This window comes from Neolamprologus multifasciatus, chromosome 22 (assembly GCF_963576455.1).
Source record: "Neolamprologus multifasciatus chromosome 22, fNeoMul1.2, whole genome shotgun sequence".
In the NCBI taxonomy this organism is placed as follows: domain Eukaryota; kingdom Metazoa; phylum Chordata; class Actinopteri; order Cichliformes; family Cichlidae; genus Neolamprologus; species Neolamprologus multifasciatus.
Genome location: NC_140459.1, coordinates 6,829,666 through 6,851,175, shown reverse-complemented (window position 1 = coordinate 6,851,175; position 21,510 = coordinate 6,829,666). Strand labels below are relative to the sequence as shown.

The 21,510-nt window shown below is 39.7% G+C and overlaps 3 protein-coding genes across 3 annotated transcripts in view; 1 reads left to right on the top strand and 2 right to left on the bottom strand.

Annotated features, from left to right (window-relative positions):
* The window catches only part of pou2f2a (POU class 2 homeobox 2a), an 87,319-nt gene extending 86,379 nt beyond the window's left edge, over positions 1–940 (bottom strand). Inside the window, exon 1 of the mRNA XM_085148514.1 lies at positions 713–940. The gene's annotated coding sequence lies outside the window, so the exon portion shown is untranslated. The remainder of the gene's footprint in view (positions 1–712) is intronic.
* Positions 941–7,348: 6,408 nt separating this feature from the next.
* LOC146492782 (uncharacterized) lies at positions 7,349–14,460 on the top strand. Its single transcript, XM_085148456.1, has 4 exons — positions 7,349–7,601; positions 8,043–8,216; positions 8,695–8,774; positions 9,562–14,460. Exons 1-4 carry the CDS (start codon positions 7,534–7,536, stop codon positions 9,666–9,668), a joined length of 429 nt encoding a protein of 142 aa, XP_085004582.1. The 5' UTR covers positions 7,349–7,533; the 3' UTR covers positions 9,669–14,460.
* A 1,491-nt stretch (positions 14,461–15,951) lies between these two features.
* Positions 15,952–21,510, bottom strand: part of atp1a3a (ATPase Na+/K+ transporting subunit alpha 3a) — a 30,410-nt gene continuing 24,851 nt past the window's right edge. The window contains exons 18-23 of the mRNA XM_085148447.1: positions 20,988–21,111; positions 20,484–20,629; positions 20,114–20,244; positions 18,988–19,089; positions 17,737–17,828; positions 15,952–17,504 (exon numbers count right to left, since the gene is read on the bottom strand). Coding sequence (XP_085004573.1) covers positions 17,476–17,504; positions 17,737–17,828; positions 18,988–19,089; positions 20,114–20,244; positions 20,484–20,629; positions 20,988–21,111 — 624 coding nt within the window. The 3' untranslated portion in view covers positions 15,952–17,475. The remainder of the gene's footprint in view (positions 17,505–17,736; positions 17,829–18,987; positions 19,090–20,113; positions 20,245–20,483; positions 20,630–20,987; positions 21,112–21,510) is intronic.

The following is a 21,510-nucleotide window of genomic DNA, read 5'->3' as shown; positions in this document are numbered from 1 at the left end:
AGGGGCTTTTCTTTCTTATCAGTCACTGGGCAGTCCTGATCCTTATTTTCCACGGAGCAATGAGGAAATATTATTTAACAGCCTGCAGTCACAGCTCTGCGACACTTCACTGCCACCATATTTTCATACTTTCTCAGTTCCTTCACAAATATTTCACGTGTTTATCTGCATTTAACCATCAGTAGACCTACATTATGTACAATACAGGCACAATATGAAATTCCTCATAAGGACATTAGACAATTTGGTTTCTTTTTTTTGGAGCATGCCTTCTTAATAATTTGACTTATTTGATAATTGTTGTGTTTATTACAACTACAGTTAATCTGCAGAAACCTGCTGCTGGCATGGTTCAGTACGGCTGAAACCACCGTGTTTTTCACAAGTGAACATAAAAACGATTTGGCTTTTAAAAAGCTTTAAAAGGCCTCGTGAAGCCTTAACGTCAGGCTATTAGCCACAATAAAACGGGGACTATTTCAAGTGCCGTGAGGCTAAAGGAAGGATTTAGCCTTCACCAATAAACCACCTAATTATGCCAAGTCTTCTCCTCACACCGAGTGTGTTTGGGCGGGTAGGTAACAGAGAGACTGACACTAATGTTTTGGTGTAAACTTTAAAATTTCGGGGAAATTTTCCGGTAAATTTACCTGATAAACAAGTGGCTGGAAAGCTAAGGGCTAATTTAAATATCAATGCGCAGAACACTCACCTGTGTGTCCGCGACGCTGTTCCTACAGGCGGAGGGATATCTTCTAAGCGTCTCCCAGTTTGTTTGTATACTTCTTCATAATTTACTGTATTTTCTAAAGGAAAAACAGTCGCTATAACCTCCACGTGACACTTGTCTATATTTTAAAAAGAGTCTCCTCTGCTGCTGGCAGCGGCTGATGAGCTGCAGTAACGGTGGAGTGGCTAGCTGACCTTTGACCCGGGGGTCAGAGCGTCTGCGGCTGCGGGGCCCGCAGTGACAGACGCTCCCTGCAAATTGATGAAAAAGGCAATAGCTTTTATAATAAAAATAAAGAACCGCCAGCACCACATAATCACATAATGGCTCCTGCGCCGTTATTGATGTTTTAAACAGGTTTCCTGTAAGTAAGAGTTTATCAAGAGTCTCTCCGGATGTCTTGGATTTCTAGATTTGTCTGCAAAATTTATGCAAACAGCTGTTTTACGATTCGAGCGCGGTTACTTTTTTTTTCTTCCATAAATAAAATCTATAAACACCAAATAAATAATATTCTTTTTCTCCAGTTTGTCAATATAGCCCAATTAAGGCCTTCACTTATCAGGAACCAGACAACCGAATGTCGACTTTGTTTATTTCAATATTATTCTTTATATATACATATATATATATATATATATATATATATATATATATATATATATATATATATATATATATATATATAAAGTAAATGTTCAGAATTTGGAGTGGGAATTATAAAGGTTGTGTTTGGTGCCAGGGGGATGTGTGGCCCTCCAGATATAAAATTGTTATTATTCATCAATTTAAATGAAAGTGTCGCAGTGTGGATGGAAAATCGATCGATGACAAATGGACATTAAAAAAGTCTGGGCGATTTCAAAGAGGATTAAAAACAACAATCAGATCAGTTACTATATATCTTTAACTTTGTTTGCAAAGCAATATCCAAATGAATATTATTTGAATACATTTCAATTATGCAAAGAAAAAATGACGATCATAAAATGAGACACGCCTGTCTGGTTGTTTTGTAGAAGGACGTTTGATTTCTTTTTAAAATCATTTAGTCAAGATTTTAATTTCGTTTTCTTACACTTATCTGCTTTAAATAAATAATTATCTATTCTAAAAATATTTCTCTAATTTTGATTTTTTTGTTTTTCAGTGAGAAATATTTAACCTCGCTTCCGTTCTTCCGGTGAACCTGGCAGGCCATTTACATCCAATGCATAAAACAGACTTTAGCGAAATCTAAGGAAATAAGTGCAGACTGAATAAATATTGTGTGCAGCATTAATATCCTGGATTTATCGTCACAGATTATGGCCTTCTTCTCTTTTTCTTTTGAGTGAGGCTTATTTGCATATAAGCAAATACTTCGGAATTTTGCGCACAAGATTGAGCGTCTTCTTTTCGTTTCAACTCGACAAAGTAGCGCACAAATTGCCCCAATCAAAAATAATAACTATTTTAAATTTCCATTTTTAGGTAAATTTGAATAAAAATAGGCCTTTTTTTAAAAAAGAAAAAAGAAAACGAAATGGTTGAACGTTATTTTTTGTTTAATATATCAAAAGACAGCAACACGTGCAATAATTACACTGAAAGTGCAGCTTCTGTTTTCCATCAGGTCACAATCACATTTGTCACATTTATTGTTAAAAGGAGACTCCAGCAGATATTCAATAATCAGCTGTCTCTATGTTGGAAACATCAAATTAAAAATGTGACTGTGTGATAACCCAGTTATGCGGTTTTTGTAGGTTATTATATTTACTTTTTATTAAAAATATACCTTAAGTGATCTGGGTGTGGGTAAAATACAAATAAGTTAAATTAAAAAAGTTTTATATCACATTATATCTGAGGTAACTACTCATCAAGTAGCAAATGATATAATAATTTGGATTTGGATTGAAATTAATTTTGAGGCTTAGTTTAAAAATGTGTTTTTTTGGGGAAAAAACGTCTGGTTGGTGAAGTGTGTGTGCAGACGTGCAAACGTGCATGGCGATGAAATAATTACAGCCTGGGCAATTTATTGATCGGCGTTTGTGGCTGTATTAGCGAGACCAGCGTTGCATGCAGCGCGCGTCCTCGTGCAAGGGTTTTAATGGGCAGCAGATTTTTGGGGGTGTGCGTGTGTGTTTGGGTGGGTGGCTGTGTTTACAATGCGACTCGAGATCAGGGTGAAAATCCCACTGACCTGTCTGTGTGTGTGTGTGTGTGTGTGTGTGTGTGTGTGTGTGTGTGTGTGTGTGTGTGTGTTTCACACCCCTGACCGATAGGATTTCCATTAATTTACCTGCCGCCTCGGAGTTTTTAGAGGAAAGCCAAACGCGTGTCAGGGAGTCTGTCAGGATGAGCCAGAGGAGAGTGAGGAGGGAGAAAACGGGCTTTTGTTTGGTGTCAATTGCTGCCACGTGTGGGCACGTGTGCGTGGGTGTGTTTGAAAGAGATAGAGAAAGAAAAGTCTGGATCATAAAACACACAGATATGGGAGCTCATAGCCTATAGAAAACACACCATAAAGCGCTTCCTCTTTCTTCTAGAGCCACCAAAGAAAGGGGACGTCAGCTTCCTCTTCTTGTGACCCTTCTCGTGTCTCTGGCCTGGTGGGGTGTTTGCTCTCAGAGCACCCTCTCCCTCTTTTTAATTGATTTACCGTAATTAACTCAGTGTGTTTATCGATTTCCCGAACACAGCCTCGAGATGGTCAACCTCATTATTTCCACGTTAACCCCGAATAATCCCGAATAAATACTCAGCGCATTCAATAACAATTAGACTCAGGCAGCACTAAATAATCCAGTTTCCTCCGGGTGACCCGTTTACCTTTCAGGCCGGGTGCTGAGACGAGGACAGAATAGCTTACTCTGGAGCTGTAAGTTGGTAGAATCGAGACCACCTTCAAAAAAAAAATCTTTCCTTTTGAAAAATCAACAGAGTGAAAAATGTTGGAAAAAGAAAACCCAGAAAATGCGCTCTGACATCACCTGAAGCCTCGAGGTGACTGCTTATACTGCAATGTCCTTCTCCTTTACCATTTGACCAATTAACCAGATTTAATCCCGTTTCACAGCAGCTCAGCCAATTAAAAGGCATGCGGTGCACATCAGTCACTTTGACTCTGGGCAGTGTTTGAAATGTCTAGCTGTAACATCCCTCTGTCAGGTTCAGTGGCTTTGTAAGAGGGGAGGAGGAGGAGGTCAAACTAGCCTGCAGGCAGCAGTTCAACCGGCACTCAGCATCGACTTCTGCCTCCCTCCACCTCCTTAATGTTTCATCCTGTAACCAGCAGATATATATTTTATGGATAACGTTGAAGGCTTCACCATCGTGCCAGATTTTCTTTACACATTGGAAGTATTAAGTTGTACGTCTGGAAGCAAAGTGACTGAATATGAGCGTGCACTTTTTCATGCATGTTTGCAGGACTTGCTCTTTAAATATATTAAAATTAAAGCAACCTCAGAAATCAAGTGTTGTATGTCCTACAGATTTGTATTTATGTGTGTCTCATATATTAATTAAATATATTGAGTTAAAAATCAGCATTTACTGGGAAATGTTGCTTCAGGTGAATAAACATATAAACGGTGTATTTCATTTATACGTTTGATTATAAGACTTGAGTTATTTTACATATTGTTTTGGCCAGTGGTGTCAGAAGAAAAAAGAAAAAAGTGGAGAAGGAAACTGTCTAAATTGGAGGCACGTGGATAGTGAACAGTGAATACAAATTCTGTGTAAAACATTTTTAAGAACAGACAAAACAGCATTAAACAGAAAACATAAGATCTTTGGGGGGGGGGGAGCAGAAAGAGAAAGAAGGCAAAGTAAAACTTGACAAAAACAGTACAAAACAGAGCAGGACAGAAGAGAAAAGAGTGTAAGTGAAGAGGAGATAATAGAGTAGAATAGAAGGGGCTGGGAAGGACAGGAAACAGAAAGAGAGTTGGGGAGGGAAGGAGGGAGGTGGGTGATGGTGTTGGTCACAGGGGGTTAAAAGAAGGAGGCGTCTAAAGCTTGTGAATTAAACGCTGTGAGGCCCAGTGTCCTCGGCACGTGCACCAGGCCTCGAGAATAAAAAGAGCTCCGGCCCATCTGGCTTTTCTGGGAGGCGAAGAAAGGGGAAAGAGGGAGAGGCCGAGAGACATAGAAAGAAAGCAGGTAAGAGAGAGAGAGAGCGATAGAGATAGAGAAGGGGCTTCTGCGCTGCTCAACAGACAGGATAGTGTGTTAATAGTTTTAAGTCACTAATGGTATGAATGTTAAAGCAATGAGATGTCAGGTGCTTTTAAATGAAAGGGTTGATGTTGGTGTCAGAGGCGAGCAGGTGAGGAAAACGAGAGCAAATGGGCGTCGAGGAGAACAAAAATGTTCGGAAAGAAAAGAAAAAAACATATAAGAGTAAAAAAACAGAGTAAAAGATTTCTATTTGTGGAAACCATTCAGGTATATTTTTACTGTGGTGTCAAATTACGTGTGTGTGTATTCAGAAACTGTCAATAAGACATACTCACCTTTAATCCATACGTGTCCTTCAGAGGGTTTTTCTATAACTTCACAGTCTCTCTCTCTCTGTCTCTCTCTCTCTCACACACACACACCAACCAACACACACATCCCGTACCTCTCCTTCACTCAGCATCTTAGCTGTTTCCATGGCGACTGGAGTTGAGACTGCAACCAGCAAAGGGTGGGGTGGGGGGCACGTGCGTTTTTATGTGTGCTCTTGAGTGTGTGTTTGTGTGTGTTTGTGTGTGTGTGTGTGTGTGTGCAGCAGCAGCAGCAGCAGGTGATGAGGCTCAGCTCATGGCAGACAGTGCTTCAGCATCTGGGAAAGTGATTTCTCTCCCATCTAATAAAAGTTATATTAAGGTCATAGAGAAAGAAAAAGAAACACACATTGTAACCATCATTAAAGCAGAAAACACACCTCACAGCTGGAAAAAGAAATAAAGAAATGACCCTGACAGAAGGTAGAGGCAAAGTCAGCAAAGGTGAATCAAGCTACTTTCCCCACCCTCATCCTGCTTTTCCAACACTCAAGGCAAATCCTAAATTTTACTCATTTTAATTGAAACTATTTAAGATACAAAATAAACATGTCCTGTAAATGTTAAGTTGTGCGCTGACTCAATGAAATTATGAAAATCATCCAAAGGCCCCTGACAAAGTTTTGTGATACGGGGCATTATAAATTAAACCGACTGGAGTAGAAGGATCACACATGGGCAAATGTTACAGTTCAGCCTGCGATGTCCTAAAAAGAAAACAACAAAACACCAAAAATCAACAACAGGCAGAATCAAGCTGGGGAATCTCAAGCCGAGTCACTACAGTGAGTCTGTTTAATGCAGTGTGTTCACCACTGACCTATACAGCAAACTGCTGCATGCTGGGCTGTTTCCTAATTTAAGTGTTGACTTGTTACACTAATAATACTTTCACTGTAATCATGTTCATGATTCAGTGTGGCCCTTAAGTCACTGTGGCCCTCCCCCTTGTACACGTTATAGATAACACTCCGTGAAGGGGACCCTGTGTAAATATGTCCCAATTTCTTTGTGGTGGAATTATTTTGAGAGAATGCTGTAATTCTTAGTGGGTCTTGTACTTTTCTTAAATAATTCCCGGGTGGTTTTAATGCCTTTGCAAGATCCAGCAGCTCAGTAGGAAGTGAAGTGAGAGGAGTAACGTGAGGCAGAGGGCCACAGCTGCAGAGCTACGTTACAGCCCTGACCCCTCCGCCATCAGGGTTAACCCAACGCTGAAAAGGCCTTTATCACTGCAGACGTTTAACCTAACAGCTAGAAAAATAGAACTGTTACTAATAATATTAACAGTGTCCTTTACATTGCCTTAACAGTGCAACAAGAAATTCAGCCACCACTAATTTACTCTTAATAACTCCACTTACTGCGTTATTTAAAATATCATTGTAAAATAGGCCCAAGTGCAACATACACTTTCTGCCGGTGACCTTGGGGAACACAGCACGAGAGCAGCCAAGCAGTGTTTCAATTAAATCGTAATGATCTGTGAATAGAGCGATAATTAACAAGGGTACAGTGATGGAAATAAGGACGCACAAACCAGTTCATATTCTCCTGCAGTAGTAACTAATGTCACAAGTTTATTGATGTTGCTTAAGACAAATGAACGAAAGAATATTTACACATTCATCCTGACTGCTAACATCAAGGCTAGTGCTCATTTTCATTAGACAGCAGCAATTAAAAACCAGCAAGTTATATCTAAGGTGGATCAATGTACACTGAAAATGTGACTAAATAAAGAAACATATTGCAGACTCGATGCTCGGAGGCTTCTCAGCATCTTCTAGACCTCAACACAGTCAAAATATGTGATTTTTGGCTTTTGAAATGTCTTCTACCAAGTCCTGGAAGTCACATAAAATAATTTTCATCATCAATATAAAATACATCAAAACTATTTTCCCCCAACATGTATGTTTTTGGTTAAAATTCATGAATTGTCTGTTGTAACACAAGAATTTTCCAAAACTGTAAGTCTGCATAAAGATTACTTAAGTCACATCAAAAGTGAGACCATTTCTGCCTTCTGCCCTGAAGCCATCAAAGTTTCAAAACGTCCACTCTCTCCTCCCACTACCCTTTCTGTGGGCAGAAACTTCCCGTCATGAGCGCTTCGACACCAACAAGGAAGTGATGTTCGAGAAAACTTAGCAAAACACGAAGCTTCAACAAGTCTCAATAGAAACTTTACAGAAACAAACAAACAAACAAACAAAGCGCTAAAAGATCCACAGTCGACAATAATCGGACCACATGGAGGATACGGAGATCTTACTCAGGGAGGAAGGATCTCCAAGGGTCGTCCAGCTTTGCAACCTGAGGTCTGTAAACACGTTTATGCGGGTTGTCTGTCGGTTCGTTTGAAGAGATTTCTGAGACTTGTTTAGAGCTACTCGGTGAGCTTACCTCCAGATAAACTGTGGCTCCACATAATCGCTGGCTTTTGACAAATACGCAACATTTTCTTAAAAACTTTTGGAAATTGTTTCATGTGCAGTCCTTCAATATTAAAAGCACCACGACCAATAATAATACGAATACTCAGAATCAGAATCAGAATACTTTATTAATCCCGAAGGATATAGGTTACAGCAAGCAGCACGCTAATGGCGCATGCGCACTTACAAAGGAACTTATGACCAAACTTACACAAACAACACTACTACTACTACTACTATACTACTAATAATAATCAGATTGCGCTGATTGTGTTCAAAAATCAGTGGTGAAAGCTGATTGTTTTTTTTTTCATCTACCTGTAGGCCGTTGTTTAGACGGCTGGAGGGCTTCGAGCGCCACCGTGTGCTCAGATGGCTGAACTGCTGCCCTCCTCCACCTGACTTCAGAGATCCCAACGCCGCCAGATCGCCTGACGACTCATTCAATCGGTTCTTGCGGATGTTCTTCCTTCTCGTACTCAGCTTGAGTTTAATAAAGTAAATAGATTTTGTAACTATTCACTAGGGCAGGGAGACACACAAAAAAAAAACCCAAAACAACAACAACAGAAAAACAAACAAATATATTTTCCAAAATTATTTGGAGGGTAGACTAAAATGAAAGGAAATTATGAAAGAAACAGATACACATCCTCCAGATCAGTGATCAGTCAGTCTGACATATTATAAATGAATCAACTAGTTGTTTTGTGACATATTTGCAGAACTGAACAATAGTTGATCAAATTGATACACATTTTTTGGGACTACTCTCATCAGTTAAGCCACTGATCATTCAGTTTGCTTATTTTAATCTACAGTAAAGTATAATTTCACAGAATAAATCACTCACAGAGGGAAACTTAATTTGCAGGATGTAGTCAAACCTGAATTATGATGTGTTATACTTACCTGTACTTGCCTATATTTACCTACTAAGTGTATCTGATTTCTTTCTGCCTTCTGCCCAAAACAGGATATTATTTGAATATTCCATGATACATAACCTGTTTTATCTGCTTTACTGGAGTAAAGTCATGGTGCCAGTGATGCTCGGTGAGTAATGGTTAAACCTGGATTCATATTCATTCCTTGCCTCGAAGTTTTCTTACATGCACACATGGCAAACATCAGCAGTGGCGCTGAAATGTGCCGGAAATCAGTCACACATGTAGTCGTCCAAGCTGCACGGGGACTGTTTGATAACCCTGCAGTGGTAGTGCAGGGTATGGGAGGAGAAGGTGCTGAGGGTCCGCAGTGCTGAGAGATTGGCTTTGCACGGACGCCTTGTGACTTTAAGATCCTATTTGGTCCACTGGCTTAAAATCTAAAAAAAGGAAATCTCACTACTAAGGTGCTTTTGACCAGATAAGTCAAGCTGGATCTGAATTTGTATTCTGAACCACAGCTTGGCAACATTGTCACTCGAGCATCCGTCGTTGTATTTAACTGACTTTAGGGCTGAGAAGTGGCACGCACACAGCTTGGACACAGTATCATAAAACCACGTGTATGATCTTATCAAATGCAAGATTTCAAAAATGTATTCAGCTTTCTTTTCTTGTTGAAAATCTGAGACGACTAGTGTGACGTTTGTTGCTCTGTGCCACCATTCTGCATAGATCGGCGCATGTTTATATAAAAATTATGAAGTGCAGCTTGAATATGTTCTTAATAATTATGGAAAAATGTAGGAATTTATTTAGGAATGAATTCCAAAGTTTTTTGTTTTAATGCAGAGGTTTTGTATTTGATTTCATGGCTCTGTATGGACACCGTTTGGCTCAGTTTTACCTTTGCTGGCGTGCTGATGTCGGATTCTGTCTTTTTGTGTACACTGTAGTCGCTGTGGCTCCTTGCATCGTGAAAAATAAAATGAAGAGGACAGAATTCACGCCGCCGAGGAAGGAGGAAGTGAAAACAATCTCTGGCCTCATCCAGCAGGTGTAATTAAAGACTGAGTAACTCTAAACACGAGGCTCGCTAGGTCATGAAAACAGGACTAGAGCGGGTTAATATGTGACGGTGCTAAAAGCTGTCGCACTTCTTCTTTTAGGGAATGGCAGAAACATAAGCTCAAAACTGATAACAGCCTGGAATGTGCACTTCCGGATTCATAGGGTAGGAACATGAGCTGTTAAAAAAATAAAAAATGCACCCAAAATAATTGTCTAACCTTTTTTAATATAATGGATTTAAGGAGAATTGTTAAAGTGCTAGACTTGAATGAAATGAAGATGATGCATGCATAAGAAATAAACACTTTTAACAACACCAGATAAAAAGTGCAAAGATAACAGTTAAATAACTCTCCAAACGTGGTGATTAAATTCCCCCTGCAGCAGCATTTTAACGTGAGCCAAAGGAGCCGTGAACGTACGAGGAGAAACGTGATGAAAATAAAAATGTCACGTCAGGCCTGTATTTCTGTTTATTGAGAAATTTAGATTTTTTTTTTAATGTAAAGCTGCTTATGTTGTTCTTAATGTACGCTGAGCCACATCAGCTGTATTTGTTTAAACAACATATGTGTGTTGGCTGATTTCTGGGTGTGCTGTTACACTAAAAAAATGAAGTGTGTGGGGGTTATTTTAATCTAGATTCACACTCCTGCTGGACTGAGACAATCTTTTTCATTTAAGTTGATTTTTCTAAAAAAAATAAAATAAAGTGCACCTGAACCGAGCCAATGTGCTACAGCTTCATATATTGTTGCGGCGACAAAACAAGCGCGCGGGCCGAGGAAGAAGACAGACACCGATGGAGGGGGAGAGAAAGAGACAGCGACCACATACAACACCATTCATTATTAACACACCCAATATAGCTGGACTGGACACCTCCATCTCCCCCTCCCTTCCTATTAACACAAACACACATACATACAACCGCAGAACGAGAGCCCTCCAGGACCCACACCCTGACCCTGCGACCTAGGCGCCATGGCAACCCTCTGACCCATCCCTCTGTTGCTGTGGTAACAACCTTGGAGCATGTCTGACCATTGCCTCCCCTCCACCCCAAAACATCCAACACACACACACACACATATATACTCGCACACACGCTCTCCCTATAGCCCTACAGCCGCCCCCTCCTCCTGCTCCACGCCGAGCCGAGGCAAACCGATCGATATTCTATCACACAGAACAGTGGAGCGAGAGAGAGGAGGCCACGGGCCAGCCAGATTACTGGGAGGAGGGGGAGGGACGGGGGGAGGATGGAGGGGTTAGTGGTTGACAAAAAGAGAGCCCTGTGTGTGTGTGTGTGTCAGAGGCAGAGGAAACGAAAAGGGTTTTAGGGAAGGTAGGAGATGTGTGTGTTGGGGACGTGTGCAAAAAGGGATTTTAGTGCGTGGGTGTAATCGGGTAGGAGATTGAGAGATGGTGTGTGCGTGTGTGATTTGGAAGAAAGAGGTAGAGAGAGTGTGTGTGTGTGCGTGTGTTGGGTTGAGAGAATAAGTGGGTAGAAGATTGAGAGAGGGTGTGTGTGTATGCCAGAGGAAAGGCGTTTCGGTGTGGCTGTTATGGGGGATAAGAAAGGGATGTGTGTGTGTGTGTGTGTGTGTGTGTCGTAATGAGTGGAGCTGCACTGCTATAAGGCATCTCCTCTCTTTTATATTCTAACAGATGTTTGTTAGTGTATTCCTGGTTGTGCGTGTGTCTGTATGAATAGAATACTTTCATTCAAGTGTCACACACCTGAGGGTGCTCAGCCCTCATGGGCTTCTAAGACTTTACTCACATAAAGAGGCAGGAGGAGATAAAGAGAAGGCAAACACAACGCACAATATCCATAACCGTGTTTTTAAATTTACTATATGGCACTTTTATATTTGAGTATTTTACAAAATCTGAGCTGTGTGGAAAGAATTAATCGGCGTTCATCTGTTATCGGTTTAATATGAATATTTGAAAATGGGTGGTGCAGCGTTTGGCATTGTTGCCACACAGCAAGACGGTTTTGGGTCCAAACCTCCTGGTCAGCCCGGTGTCTCTGTGTGTTTCTCATCCACAGTGGTGAATCTAGACTGGCTGTAGGCGTGAATGTCAGAGTGTATGGCCATCTATCTCGCTCTGGTCACCTGTCCAGGGTGCTTCATGCCTTTTGCTCTTTGTCACCTTGGAGAGGGTCCAGCCTCCCTACAACCTAAAGTTAGATAAACCATTAAAAAACGGGTGGATATCTGTGCGCTGTGTTGCATTGGTATATATTCAAGAGACTAAACTAACCAGCTAGAATGTACCCTTTAGGAATATTGGGCTACTTTGTACCTCAGTAGGAGAATGATTCACCAGCCCAGTACTCACCCATTTCCAGGATGCCAAATATCATCATCTTGTTTCAGCACAGATGTTATAAATGTCCATCGGATGGTATCACAGACGGTTTTGACTGATGACATGTTGGTTTTTTCCATCACTTTTCTAGACATAACTATATTTGCATTAAAACATGAGGTGCTAAGTTATCAGCTAACCCTAACAATCTGGTTAACAATCGGATCTCCATAACAATATCAACTGATTAGTGTCAACTGCTAGAAAAACAAAAATAAATAACACTTACCAAAACTGAAGTACAAGCATCTTAGATGCTCTGAATCACACAATAGGCAATATTTTTGTCATTTAGAGGCCAATGCTAAAAAATGTCCAAAAAACACTGATAGCACAAATATGGTGACGAGGTTCAGTTCAGTGACTCAAGTTAGGGGAACTGATGCCTAGCCGACACATTGAGTGGTTCCAGTTTACTGAATGGTGAGACTGTTAATGCCCCTAACTCGAGTATTATATATATGTTTAAAAAATATCGCTGTTTGTAGAGTTTTTTTATGGCTGTAAAGTTGGGCATTTTAACATGGAAGTATAGGGACCGGTGCTTTTGGAGTGAGCCTCAAGTGGCCACTACAGGAACTGCAGTTTTTGGACCTGACATACTGGCTTCATTTTTCTGTGCTAAAGTTTCTGTTTGGCTACAGAACCCCCCTGTTGCAAGGTTAAATTACAAAAAAAGGGGCATCTGAAATGATGGATGAGTATGCACTGTGTCGCAAAGATATCTACTGAAGTTAGCATGCTAAGCAGCTAGCACCAACCCCCACCCTTGTGTGTAGAACGGTTCCATTTCTAAGAAACTAACTACCGCTGTTTTGTCAAAGCTGCTTGAGTCACACAGATACATGCAAGGCATCTTTCCATTTGCTCCATGACAACTATGCAATTGGTATTACGCCCTCACCTACACAGGACTGAGAGATGGGACTGACACTTTTCTGGATTTATAAGAGTTTGGAAACTCAGGAAGAATTTTGAGCAAAAGCTTGAGTACAGTAATGATCATGATAGAGACAGTTCAGATCAAAGATGGGACTTTTATTTCTTCACTGTATATATATATTTTTTTCATTATCTACACCGGGTAACTTTAAAAGTTTGCAGAGCTGGCAGCGAAGCGTGATGCAGTGTACAGTATTGATTTGATCAGTCCTTTATTGTAAAACAGGAAACTTTATGTCAGTATTATTTAGGATGAAGACCAGCTGCTTAGCAGAGACAAAACTTATTACACGTTAATATCACTCATATGTCGGTGATAAATCATAAAAATTGTATCATTTCAAGGAGTAAACAGGTGATAAACTGTAGCTAGAGAGCATCAGGGCTATAACGTATCAGGTTGGATGAAAATCCTCAGAGGAAGAAGCAGAAAACAAACTAACAAAAGAGGTGACCTATATCCTTGGGTTACAAGAGGGTGTGTGTCAAGTGGGCAGGAGCACTCATTTGCTCTGTGAGCCTTGTAATAATATTCATGAAACACGAACACCATTGCACTCAGTCACTGTGTGTGTGTGTGTGTACAGACACAGATATATATACACACACACATAAGAGACTCATCTGTTCACAAGTACACAAGCAGTATAACTCGCAGTCAGAAGCTGTTTTCTCTGCTCTCTAAATAACCACTGCTGCATTCAGTGTACAAATCAACCTATTTCAATGGGACAGACGAAGAAAGGCTCATTAAAGAGGTAGATGACGACCAAACCTTTAACCTAAACAATGTGGTTGTTTAAAAAAAATTATAATAAAGTGTAAATAAGTGCAAATAAAAAACCAAAAAAGGATGTTCAAGTGTTCATTACTTAAAGGTGTTAATTCCTGAGTAAGAATGAACAACCTTATTGTTTTTCGTAGTTATCCTTGTTATATAAATGAACATATTAAGAATCCCCTGCATTACAATATTTAGATTCTCAGTGAAAGGTAAAACTAGTGTGTGCCATTTTCCTGCTAACAGCCGATTTTCCTGCTACTCAGCCCCTAGCTAAATTAAATTACTGACACATTAGACATTGCTATGATCCTGGTATTATGCATATTAAATGTTTTGACTTGTGGTTCTGTTGAGTTTTACTGCAAAGATTTCTTTAGGTCTTCATTCCTGTAGCTGCATGTCTTTGTGGAAGGTATTCCTTCAGCTGAGATATCTGAAGGATATTATAAATTTAGCCTCTACAAAAGCTAAAACTTCCAGGGTCAGCATTTTAGCGCTGCGTGTGCTGCTGTTAACGTTTGATACTTATTTTTAACTCACTGCAGCACCAAATTAGTTCAACTTTAATTCCTATCTTTTCTAAATATTGTGTCATAGTAGTATTTTTTAAAGAATTGTGTTGATAGATAAGTTAATTTAGAAGGTTTTAACACATTTTTAAACCCAGGACTTAGCTTTTAATCCTACTTAATTGAAGACGACATTAATATATATGTATATCTATATCTATATAGATATATCTATATCTATATAGATATATCTATATAGATATATCTATATCTATATATATTTGGCCTTTTAGCTGTTATTGGATAGAGAAAGTGTAGATAGACAGGGAAGTGGGGAAGACATGCAGCAAAGGGCCATGATTCAGAACTACTGGGCCTACTGCTCTCTGGCCATGAGGCATATTGTCGACTGCTCACCCACTGAGGTGACCTGTGGATAATATTTTAAGGAACAGCAATCTTAAACTGGGTCTCTGGGTCATGCACCTACAATTTTGATGTCAGAAATAATCAGTAATGTTATAGAAGTTTACAACTGGCTAACATTTTCACTTATTTGAACAGTTCTATGTATATTAAAAAACAAGACGGTATTAGGAAAATAATTGTTTATGCAACAGATACTATCAGCAGTATATTACATCTAACTTCCATTTGCCAGTTCTGACATCTTTTATTAGTTTTAATTTTATTTAAATAGGCAATATTAAACTACTGACACATAATAACATTACCTCATTGCAGTGAGTAAAGCTGTTATGTTGAAAGCTGGAGTAATGTCCAGCATTTGGATATGAGCTATCATACCTCTTTTCTGCTTTAATAATATGATGATAATGTGACTGTTAGATGATCAGGTCAGTGCTTCTCCAAAGTAGGAAGCATTGTAGGGTGTTTTCAGTGTGCAACAGTAGTACCCACCAAAAGTTATCCAAGGAAGTGCAACAGGTGAGCTGAAGACAGGGTCACGTGTAGCCAAGCCTCGCTGGCTGTCCTTTGTGGTCTGAAGTGTTTGAAAACACGGCTGAAAAAGCTTCAGACCGGCTACAAGAAGAGGCTGTCTGAACACAGCGCAACTTCGTGTGTGCAGTGAACAACCAAACATACAACTAGTATGATATTTGCATTAAAATGTAAACGTTCTTAACAAACTCAATTATCAGGAATGTTGTGGCTGCTAGGATATAACCAAGTTATCAGATTACTGCAATGCTATGTAAAATCATCCATGTATTTATCACTTTAGCTGATGAATATGAAACATACTTGTTGAATCTGTAAATAGCACTTTGAAGCATTTAAAAGAAAGATTCAATTAGTTTCTCTTACGGAGCTTTTTGGTCATCTAACACAATCTTCATCGCCCATGTTGAGCCAATATGACAGCAAGTCATTCTCACCACTGGCAGCTGTCTTGAAAAGTCTCTGTTATCAAAATTATCTTTAATTTCAGCAGCCACGTGGACATAAAACCTTTCTTGACTATGACATTTCTTCAGCTCCTTCAGTCCTGCATTCTTCATTGTCTACAAACTGCATTCATAACATTTTTCCCAAATTCTGTGCACTAAACAGCATGCAGTATACAGATATGCAATTTGCCATGAGCCAGTGATAAGCTAAAGTTCAAACAGATTACTTGACACTCCCGCCAAAAGTAAGTTGGTCACAGCATTTATTTCCATTTTCTGACAAGACTCCACACAAAAACAAAGTCGAGGCCAAGCTGAAAAAAGAGAGATCCTTCGGTTTTATTTCATTTCCTTTTTTTTGCTGCTGTTTCGCAGTGTAAGGTACAGTGCCTTATTCCAGAATTCCTCTGATTTAAGAATGAAACTTGAGAGAAATCTCTTTTTCCGAGGACACAGAAAGATTGTAATTTTTTTTTTCAACGGGGGTAGGGCTGGGTGGGGTTGGGAGGTTGTAGGTCGGTCACGGGTGGGAGAATAAGAGGAGGCAGGCGGTGAAAGTGGGTGGAAGTTTACAAGGACGGAGGGTTTGCACGGTGTTCACAAACAGACAGACAAACGGGGACAGATAGACAGGCAGGAGGGGGGTGAGGCTGGTGGTGGAGGGCACACGTGTTAAAGGAAAAGATGAAGATGAGATGAACAGGAAGAGGGAGAGAAAGTGTGCTTTGTCATGTCTGAATGAAAACAAGCAGCTCTCAGACTCACTCCGAACTTTTAAAAAAGAAAAAAACACAAAACTTTTACGAACAACTTTGTTTTTAAAAAACAAACAAAAAAACCACACCCAGCTGTCTATTAGAAAACAACAATAACACAAACAGAAAACAACACTGGGAAGGGAGGATGGACAGGGAGTCGGAGGAAGTGAACTTTTTCCCACCCTGCTGTGGGCGTGAGTGAGACAGTGGCTTGGTTTTATGGTGACACCGATTCTTTATTGATAGGAAAGGAGGCGAGGAGGCGAAAGAGAGAACGGCAGTAGAAGACTGGCAGTGAGTAAATAGAAATAGAGAAAAAAAGGCAAGGAAAGTCGCGGTAGGCGAATGGCAGGAAATGGCAGTGATTACTGAGCTGGATCTGGGCAGCTTTTCTCTGGCAGGGAAAATAAATAAATAAATAAATACAAATAAAAATAAAAAACTAAACAAAAATGATGCCACCCACCCGCTCAAATTGCCAGGTCGTAGTCTAGACCGGAGCTGCCGTTTTGTTGTGCTGCTTGGCCCGAGAGATTGCAGTGGAGCAGTCAGATTTTCTGCTTTATTCTCAAGATGTTTTCTTTATTTGGTTCCACACGGCGATGTAATTTGAGTACATGTACGAAGAGTTGCTGTAGCTAACAGTGTAGTAAGCATCGGCACAAACAGTGTTACTGGCAGACTACTGCTGTGTAGGCTTTGGATACAAAAAAGGGGGACAGAGGGACCGAAAGGACAGGGAAGATTTACAAATGCACCCTCTTCCCCATCCTCTCCTCCTCTGTCATTGGTCCTCTTGTCGTCTTGGCATTTTGATTTTTTGTTTCTTTAGGAAATGAAGATGAAGGAACAAAGATGAGGAGTAAACATTTTTTTCTTGTACATTTCGAGTATGCCGAGAGGAGAGATGGATGGAGGCAAGGAAGGAGGAAAGAGAAAGTCAGAGGGAGATAGAGAAGAAGGGATGAATTCAGGGAAAAATGGGACAAGAAGTAAATGATGCTTTGATAATTTAATAGTATGTCTCTTTTTCCACCCAGCCTGCATGGAGACAAAGAGGGAAAGAAGCACAAGAAAGAGACGAACGTTAGCCATCAATGGACTGAAGGAAAATATTTTATAGATACACCTCTAGTTTATCAACTTATATTACTGTTCACATCCCACACTATGCCTCCTCTGTTTCTCCTATAAAATATATCACCACTTTCCAGTTCACTGACACCACCCCACCACTAAACAAGTAAATATATATGGTTGTGTGCGAGCTCACCTCCGGGGTTTCGGCGCAGGATGAGTTTTCGGATCTCATCGTAAACAAAGATGAGGAAACTGTATGGGAACGCACAGAACCACCAACTGGGCCTGTGAGGGAACGAGTGGGAACAAAGGACAGAGTGAGAATATTTGAATGAATAGGGTCATGACAGGACAAAAGAGACGGTGGTAAATTTAAGTCCGCTGAGATTCAGGACAAAGAAACTGTTTTTGCAATTCCTTACCTGAAAATATACATTTTATGGACTGAACATCCATAGTTACTATGATGATGTTTTGTTCTGCTGTTTGATGATTCTCTTTATTAATTAACCCTTTAAAACTGGTCGGAGCGGGTACGCTCTGTTTTGCGTAACTATTTTTAAATCCCGGTAGCTCTGCAACCACGTGAGCTAGCGCAATAATTTTTTTTGCATATGAAACCGGAGGAGTTGTACTTACATCTTAAGCCATCAGCTTGTCCTCGGTCACAGTTTCCTTCCACATATAGCTTTGCAAAAACTGCATAAAAAGCGCTTGCAGCAACAAAAACATAATATTCCAGAAACACGCTTTGCCGATCCGATCAGCTGTTCATAACACTTCCTACATTGGATTAGATGTCAGCGCGAACTATCGCATGTCCGCCATGACCTGCCCGAAACCGGAAGTGACGTCATTTTCGCGGAAATGTAGTTTTTTACCGTCCGGGCCTCAATGAGCATATACTGGTGTTTTTAAAAGTTATGTTTGACTTTATGACTTTCTGTGTCGTTTCTGGGATGTTTAGGACTCCTATTGCACTGCTGGAAATAGTTTATTTTGATGCATATGCTGCTTTTTTTCAAATTTGCACTATAATATTTATTTTCGTTTTTCCTGCACTGTATAAAAATTGGTGTATTTCAAAAATAAAACTATGAAGGCACTCAAAATAAATTTCCTGTGGTGGGAAACTATTTTGTGCAACTTTTTTGTATTTACAGTTTTGAGGGATAAGCCTCTTAAATTTCTCTAACTAGAAATATATGTTAAAAAAACAAAAACGATTTTCAATTTTTTTGTCGTTTATTGCACTTTTTTGCAATTTATGTAATCACTATGCACTTAATGCAGACATATTATTAAAATCTAGGCTGTAATGGTTGTATTGATGTATAGCAACTTGAAATGCTCCCAAAAATGGCTCCACAACATGTAAAAATATAATATAAGCTCTGGCGGACTTTGTTCTATGGTAGGTCTTAAAGGGTTAAATGCCACTTACTTGAGTGGGTACATCCGTAGTGCCAAGTCCATACCAGGGCAGTAGGACAGGAAAGCAGCCAGAGCCGTTTCCTCAAACAGGCCAAAGATCAAAATCTTATTCCTGAAAGAAAACAAATGCAAAACAAGAGAGGCTATTACAACACTCACATGTACGGATAACAAAAAATGCAAAAACAGATGCGAAGAGCCAAAAAACACATAAGTAGATGAAGAGTCACGAAGCAAAAACAGACCACTACACTGTCTGTTTTCTGAACAGTTGGCAGACGTTTTTTTGCTGGCATCAACCTACTTCTGAATCAAAAAAAAAGAAGCTTCAAAGGCTTCAAAGGCCCTGCAGGCCGACAGTTATAGTAACATTATATTAGTTTGTGTGCCTGACCTACAAATGCTGCCTGCAGAACACAGCATCATGGGCAGAGGACACACAGCGTAAGACCAAACAAGATGGACGGAAGAAAAAGAGCAACATATGCGATAGCGCACATGGGTAAATGTGGTTATCTAGTGACACCTAGTGGATGCTATGGGGAATATAAATACAAAAACCAAATCAAATCTTATTGATGAATCATGGTCGAGATCCATTCATCCATTCTCTCATGTTCAGTATAAATTTTCTGCTTTTCCAAAACAACAACCAAAAAGCAATCAAACAAGAAACTGATGCCTTTTCTTCTACGAGAGCTGAAAGTACTCAGATTGTTGTGTTCTCCAAGTACTAATACAGCAATACAGAACTGATCCATCAAAAATAAGTACTATGCCTAGATATATTTACTTTGTAGACTGTATATTGTAATGGTGTCTATTGAGCTACAGTTTTCCTACATGTTTCCCTTTAAAATAAACCTAAAATTGGTTCAGCATGGCTGCCTTTGCAATAGATGTCTGTCGTCACTGTGTTTTCTCATTTCATTCATACAAACTGACTGTAAGAAGAAGGTAAAATTGCATACCTTACAAAATTCAACACACAATCAAAAAGTTCACTATTAATATCTAATGTGGTTTATCAGAATTGCTTAGGTTTTTAAAGCCTGAGATCAATTAGATTATTTTTGCCCGCCATTTTTAAAAGGAATTCTTTTTATCGTACGATCTCTTCGATAACCTGTACTTACCTCATGCCCTGCTGGAACACAGAGTTACGCCTGGTCTTGCAGATGATCACATCTGCCCACTGCACCACCACAATACTGACAAAGAAGGCTGTGTGGCAAGTAAACTCCACAATCTTACGTTGTTCATAGGTCTGCACAGGAAATGAGAAAGAGAATATCTCCTGTCTGCTTTCTACAATAGATTTGTTTATAAATAGCTTTTATTACATCAGTATTAAATTAAGACTTACATTAATCATTCAAAGATTATGGCACAAAAACAAAAGGTTTGTTTGAATGTCAGAAATTCATCAAGTCACTCAGTGGCTCCACTGCATAAGTGAACATATCTGAAACAAGAGACACTGACATTATAACATTTCACTCATACCCATTGCTGTCCGTAGCTGTCCTCCAGGTCATTGTTGGAGCGATCGTCCCAGTTGAGTCGAATGCCGACAAGCAGAGATGGCAGAAAACCATTTTCAGCCATGATGACAAAATAGGCAAAGAAGCCCCCAAGAGCCTGGATCATACCTACAGAGACAAACAGAGAGTCCCTTAATCAAATGATACATTTTATTTGACACAGTAAAATCCTGTAGACTCGACATGGTCATTAAAGACTGATTTTCCATCTGTCGTTTTAGACAGATGGAAAAAACCAGCGATATTTAAATTAAATGAGCACTAATAGATATCAGGTGATATTTACTAAAGGATATTTTGATTTGTTGCCTGTTGAGTGCAGTGGACTCATCCTCAGACTGTTAATACCTTTATGTTGACAGTTTCTAAGACACTTACCTGCTGTAGAGTGCAAACTGTTTCCATGTAGCTGCCTGAACACTGTTTACAGTAAATGCCACAAACTGTTAAGAATAAATGTACCTACCAATCTGTCCATAGGCAATACTGATGAGTCGCTCATTGACCAGTTTGTCCCTCAGTGGGTTCCTGGGCTGTCGCTTCATGATGTCGCTCTCTGCTGCTTCATAAGCAAGAGAGATGGCTGGTACCTGGAAGAGGAGAAAGGAAAAAGAGACACTTCTGTCTTATTTGAGATACTCATTGGTAACTTCACTTATATATTCATGTATATGAAAATTTGGTCTTTCTGTATCTAGGGTTTGGTATTAATACATTCTGTTCTTTGAGAGGGTGCAAAATGTGAGAGCTGCTTCTTATAAATAGTGGTGCAACACTGCCACCTAGTGTTCATTAAAGGTCCCATTTAAAATGACCTTGAATTCCACCTCTGTTCCATGTTTAATATTTTACTCTTCACAGCGATGCTGATCATAAGTGACCACACTGAATAGCTGTTCTCGTGGCTGCTATAATAAATAAAAGGCATTAATCAGGTATGCATCTGACATGAGCGCATGCAGTTAACAGCTTCAAGTGTCCAGCTGTTA

Coding starts and splice junctions, on each gene's coding strand:
- LOC146492782 (XM_085148456.1), top strand. CDS start 7,534: ATGGAGGATACGGAGATCTTACTCAGGGAGGAAGGATCTCCAAGGGTC. Junction 7,602..8,042: donor GTCCAGCTTTGCAACCTGAG/GTCTGTAAACAC, acceptor ATCTACCTGTAG/GCCGTTGTTTAGACGGCTGG. Junction 8,775..9,561: donor CATGGTGCCAGTGATGCTCG/GTGAGTAATGGT, acceptor TGTACACTGTAG/TCGCTGTGGCTCCTTGCATC.